This window comes from Convolutriloba macropyga, chromosome 4 (genome assembly GCF_964194025.1).
Source record: "Convolutriloba macropyga chromosome 4, txConMacr16.3, whole genome shotgun sequence".
NCBI lineage: Eukaryota > Metazoa > Xenacoelomorpha > Acoela > Convolutidae > Convolutriloba > Convolutriloba macropyga.
Genome location: NC_134471.1, coordinates 74734316 through 74740315, shown reverse-complemented (window position 1 = coordinate 74740315; position 6000 = coordinate 74734316). Strand labels below are relative to the sequence as shown.

The window sequence follows — 6000 nt, the reverse complement described above, 5'->3', positions numbered from 1 at the left end:
GCGCTCGAATTCACCTATGATCAGACCCAATTGCGCTCGAAATTGCCTCTGATCAGACCCAAGTGCGCTCGAAATAGTCGATCAGAGAAAGATTTTACTTATGAAAAAATCTTTTAATTGTGCTGTAATATATTCATTTCAAAAAAACTGATGTTTGCAGTACTTAATTCATCTAAGGAAAAATCAATTATAAAAGTATTGCTAAGGAAAACGAAACCCAGCTGTTGAGAACAAAGTTTATTTAGTGTACCTTTTAGTGTATATTTCTGACTCAATGGATGAGTTTAGACAGTTTTCCATAAGAAACATCGTGGTCTCCAGTTGATCAAAGTTTTTTATGAAGGGGGCCGGCCTCTGTTATCGGCTGGACTCCTGTTTTCTGATCAGAGCTATCGGATTTAGATGAGTCTCTGATCAAAACGCTGCTTTATGGCTGCCTCCTGGCAGAGCCAACATCTCTCATTAAAAAAAACAAAAAAAAATGAAAAAAAATTGTGCTCGAATCCGCCTATGATCAGACTTTTCAGACCAAAATGACCTCTGATCAGACCATCTCCAGACCATGGTCCAGAGCGTAGTGCGCTCGAACTTCCGAAAAGACCCTGTAAATTCGGTCTGGGAACACACGGGTGTGCGCTCGACTGGGTCTGATCATAACTCAATTTGGGCCTGGACCTCAACCTGGGATGCGAACATAAAATTTAGGAAAACGAGGGACTCAGTGCCCTGACTCTACAGCAGCGCTCGACTGCGCCCGACTGCAGATAGACAACTATTGTTTAATGTTATTTAAAGAACTCACGTCCGCAGTTTAAAATGCCAGAAGTCTGCAGTGCCAGAAATTAAAATGCCAGACTTTTCTACTTCGCCAGAAGTGTTGACTTCCGTTGAATTTCGTCATTGTAAAGTACACGTTTCGTATTTTAAGCATGGTTACGAGACACTGCAGAAGTCAGTTCGAAATTCTGACTAATTATCTCAAATGCATTCGGGGTTATCGATGAACACCAGAAGTGACTTCAAGCAGAATCACGTAAACATTTGTTTGCTTAGTATTCGTTTTGACAATTTTACAACATTTTTTGACATTATATTGATTTTTGTCGTTAGGATAACTACAATTGCATATGTTATCGATAATGATTATTAGACACGGTTGTTATCGCCACCGAGAAGTTATCAAACTCCGAGGCAAAGCCGAGCGTTAACTTTTCATGGGTGTGTAAACTCTTGAATAAAGGGCTCGAAACTGCAACTGATGAAACACTTTGGATAGCATTTTGACGTTTTTCCAAGAGCCACAACTAACTGTTTGAAAATGTCAACACCAGAAATGGTGAAGATTTTACCACGAACTTTATACCACATTGCAGCAACAATTCAAATGTATTTGAAGGACCAATCAAAAGGAAAAAGTTTCAATTGCTTTCTAAGTTTTGTTAAATTTTTGATAAACTCATGGTTGTTTATTTAAGGGGCGATGGGTGGGTGGGGAAAGAGGGTGGAGTAAAGGGGAGAAAAAGTTTGAGAAATCTCAAAATACGACTGTTCCACACACAATGAACTTCAGGGGGTCCAATTCTCACTCTGAAAAACCTCAAATAAATTTGAACGTTTTCTAGAAATTGATATTCTTCATGACGCAAATTGTACTTTTGTTTGTTTTTTAGTCTACAAGTTTATCAAACTCTTTCCATCATTAGACTACGAGGTAATCACCATTCTTTTATCGCCATTGTTTACTTACTAAAAGTGGCGATAAAAGAGTCTGATAAACTCGTAGTCTAATGCTGAAGTGTTTTTCCAGTGTCCATCGGGAATGAAAATTTATTACACTGGCAGTTTATTTACATGCTTTTATTGAAACAGGTGCTGATTAATGAATATTACCACACGGTTGTTGTGGCCACCGAGAAGTTATCAAATTCGGTGTTTGATAACTTCTAAATTGTTAACACCCGATGTCACGTTTGATATCGGCAGTCCCAGAGGTCAAAATGTCAGATTTTTGTCACTTTAAAACGTGCAATTTGCGTGTTTTAAGCACGGTTGCGTGTCTCTACAGAAATTTTGGCTAAACATCTCGAACGGCTTCGTAGTTCTCGATAAACTTCTTAAGTTCTCAGTGACTTCAAGCCGAGGCGCGTGACCTATACTTAAGTTCTGCTTGTATGAATGGACTTAATACTTCTGCCACTCCTGTCTCTATTAGGGATGCAGTGGCGTAAGTAATGCAACTATTGGAATAGCAAAAACTGTTCAACAACTCCGCGGAAATTGATAACATTAATAGCCCTGTAGTAGCGCTCACGAACATGCATTAACGACAGTTAAAACACTCACGTGAACATTTTAAAATGCCCAACCTCTGCAGTGCCAGAAATTAAAATGCCAGAAGTTCCTACTTCGCAAGAAGTTGACTTCCGATGATTTTCGTCATTTTAAAAAGTGCACTTTTAGTATTTTAAGCATGGTTGCGTGACTCTGCAGAAGTCACTTCGAATTTCTGACTTAATATCTCGAACCGCTTCGCGCTTCTCGATAAACGCCAAAAGTTCTCAGTGACTTCAAGCAGAGTCACTTAACCATTACTTATTGCACACTTGTTACATCGCAATCTTCATATTTAATGGAATCATATTTTAGGATGAATTCATCGAGGAAAAAGTTTAGCTCTCACCCGTATTCCTAACAACAAAACTGTTGCATACTCTTAGCCATGCCTTCTGATGTGCGGTCGGGTAAGGCGGGAGAGGGAGGCAAAGAGGGAGAAGGTGGGGGTGGCAAGGAAGATGAGAAAAAAGGAAAGGATGAATCGAAAAAGAAGAAATGCTGCAAGAAGTTTGGAGATGCAATGAAGAAACCAGGTTGGTGTCTCAAAAAAAATGCAAATTTGAAAAAAAACTTATTGGTCGAGAATGATGAAATGAAAACAATAATTTGATGGGACAGATGTTATATTATGTTCTTTATTGTAACCACCGAGGAGTGAGCTATTAAGAATTATTGGAAAGAGTGAAAAGAAAACCACAGCCGAGGTCTCCATGTTATGAGAAGACTTAAAAAACAAAAGAGGAAGGGGAGGGTGAGATAGTTTTTCTAAGAACAAAATTATCTCAAGTTGAGCCAATTTCTGTTCACAGGTCAGGTCACATAGGTAGTAGCTTCATTTGAGACAAACAAGAATAAAATTATACGAATTAATTTAACCAATAAATAAGGACTCTTGATTTCAAAATATATATATTTTCGATAATTGTTTTTTGGAAACAAAAAAGTTGTGAAAAGGTTTTATCATGCTGAAAAAACAAAAATGAGGGCAATTATTTTTGTTTAAGAAAACAAACAAAAAACTTCACAATTTTTATTCGCAGAAATGCATGTAACTACAAAAAATCTAGGGGCAAAAGAAAAAATTGGCAGTCTTTTTTGTGTCTGCAAAAATTCTGTTCCTATATCTTTTAGAACCCTGACACGTCCTCAAGACCATTGGAAAACTTCAAAATTGAGGACTCCGTTTTTTTAATAATTGCAATTGCACTCAAACGAAGTTTGTAGCAATTAATATAGTCCGGTGGTTTTTCATGCAAACTACGTCAGTCCCTAACCATTCTCTAAGAATGCAATTCACCAAAACTGTTCTGAGGAGACGATTTCTTGGTTTCATGGGGGTGGTTCTGAAAGGTTGACCCCCTCTGCAACCCCCCTCTCCCAATAATAGCATCCCTGCGCCCTGACTACGTAATACCGAAGCCAAACGCTCACCGGTCGTTTGAGAACATTACCTCTGGCGTCCGCCGATTAATTTTTTTTCACGATTTACCAAATTTGCACGTAAAGAAGCATAAAATTTTTTACGCAGATGATACGGCTATCGGAACAACAGATCCGCATTATTAAGCACGTGATGATCACAGAGGACTGAGTGTTAGACAATGAGAATTTAAAACAAACTGACCGACTCAGAGCAATTAGTTTTTAGAGCCTGAAAGAAACAATTAGCAGGAATAAAAATTGGAAAATAACATCCAAGAAATAGAAGAGAATTAAAATTTGATACTGTTTTTCATGGCAACCAGTTAGCTTTGAAAGGCTGAGCCTAAAATGAGAAAACTGTTTTTACGTCTGTTTGTAGACTTTACAGGAATCTGAACAACCAGTTTTTCAAACTGAGTTCTAGTTCAAGAAACAGACAGGCAAAAACCTAAGACTGAAACATAAACGTTTGATGATAACTACGGGGTACAGAACCACTAAACAATCAGATGACAAGTGGATCGAGTTCATCTATTTTCTGGTAGGTAAACCGCTGAGTTTAACAACTTTCTGTTGCGAAATGATCAGGGTATTTTTGAAAGAACTCAATCTAAGTATTTCATGGTACATTCATAAAATCCCCGATGGCAAAATATTAGGGATTGTCAGAAAAGCACCCATACTAAGTATTTTTAACCTGATTTCTAATGAAAACTCCGCAAAATTAAATAGAAAAAGAGCCGGGAGCAAACCGATGGCTTCCAAGATGGCAAAAAATTGTCGTCATTTGAGAATGATACATCTGGCATCCGTCGGTTATGTTTTTTCATGATTTACAAAATCTACACGTAAAGAAGGATAAAATCGTGTATGCAGATGGTTGATGAGACGGCTATCAGAATAACAGATCCGCATTATGAAGCTGGGGATAATCCCAGAGGATTGAGCATTAGACAATGAGAATTTAAAAATAAACTAACTGACTAAGAGCTCTTAGTTTTTTAGAGGTTGAAACAAAAAATTAGCAGGAATAAAAATTGGAATGTAACATCCTAGAAAAAGATCAGATTTCAATTTTCTTGTTGTATTTCATAGCAACCAGTTAGCTTTGAAAGAGTGAGCCTAAAAAGAGAAAACTGTTGTTACGATAACATTGTAGACTTTACAGGAATCTGGGCAGGTTCTGCGAATGATAAAAAAGTTAACTTGAACAACGTTTTTTCAACAATCGGTTTTTCACAATGAGTTCTAGTTCACGAAACAGATAGGCAAAAACCTAAGACTGAAACATAAACGTTTGATGATAACTACGGGGTACAGAACCACTAAACAATCAGATGACAAGTGGATCGAGTTCATCTATTTTCTGGTAGGTAAACCGCTGAGTTTAACAATTTTCTGTTGCGAAATGATCAGGGTATTTTTGAAAGAACTCAATCTAAGTATTTCATGGTACATTTATAAAATCCCCGATGGCAAAATATTAGGAATTGTCAGAAAAGCACCCATACTAAGTATTTTTAACCTGATTTCTAATGAAAACTCCGCGAAATTAAATAGAAAAAGAGCCGGGAGCAAACCGATGGCTTCCAAGATGGCAAAAAACTGTCGTCATTTGAGAATGATACATCTGGCATCCGTCAGTTAAGTTATTTCATGATTTACAAAATCTACACGTAAAGAAGGATAAAATCGTGTATGCAGATGGTTGATGAGACGGCTATCAGAATAACAGATCCGCATTATGAAGCTGGGGATAATCCCAGAGGATTGAGCATTAGACAATGAGAATTTAAAAATAAACTAACTGACTAAGAGCTCTTAATTTTTTAGAGGTTGAAGCAAAAAATTAGCAGGAATAAAAATTGGAATGTAACATCCTAGAAAAAGATCAGATTTCAATTTTCTTGTTGTATTTCATAGCAACCAGTTAGCTTTGAAAGAGTGAGCCTAAAAAGAGAAAACTGTTGTTACGATAACATTGTAGAATTTACAGGAATCTGGGCAGGTTCTGCGAATGATAAAAAAGTTAACTTGAACAACGTTTTTTTAACAATCGGTTTTTCACAATGAGTTCTAGTTCACGAAACAGATAGGCAAAAACCTAAGACTGAAACATAAACGTTTGATGATAACTACGGGGTACAGAACCACTAAACAATCAGATGACAAGTGGATTGAGTTCATCTTTTTTCTGGTAGGTAAACCGCTGAGTTCAACAACTTTCTGTTGCGAAATGATCAG

General features: G+C 37.2%; 1 protein-coding gene across 5 annotated transcripts in view; it reads left to right on the top strand.

Moving 5' to 3' along the window:
* Nucleotides 1-2577: 2577 nt before the first annotated feature.
* LOC142338672 (patched-related protein 18-like) overlaps nt 2578-6000 on the top strand; it is a 108885-nt gene continuing 105462 nt past the window's right edge. For all 5 annotated transcript variants that reach the window (XR_012758997.1, XM_075388536.1, XM_075388537.1 and 2 more), the window contains exon 1: nt 2578-2867. Coding sequence is in view for 4 of the 5 variants with exons in the window: in XM_075388536.1 (XP_075244651.1) it covers nt 2720-2867 (148 nt within the window). In the remaining variant the exon portion in view is untranslated. The remainder of the gene's footprint in view (nt 2868-6000) is intronic.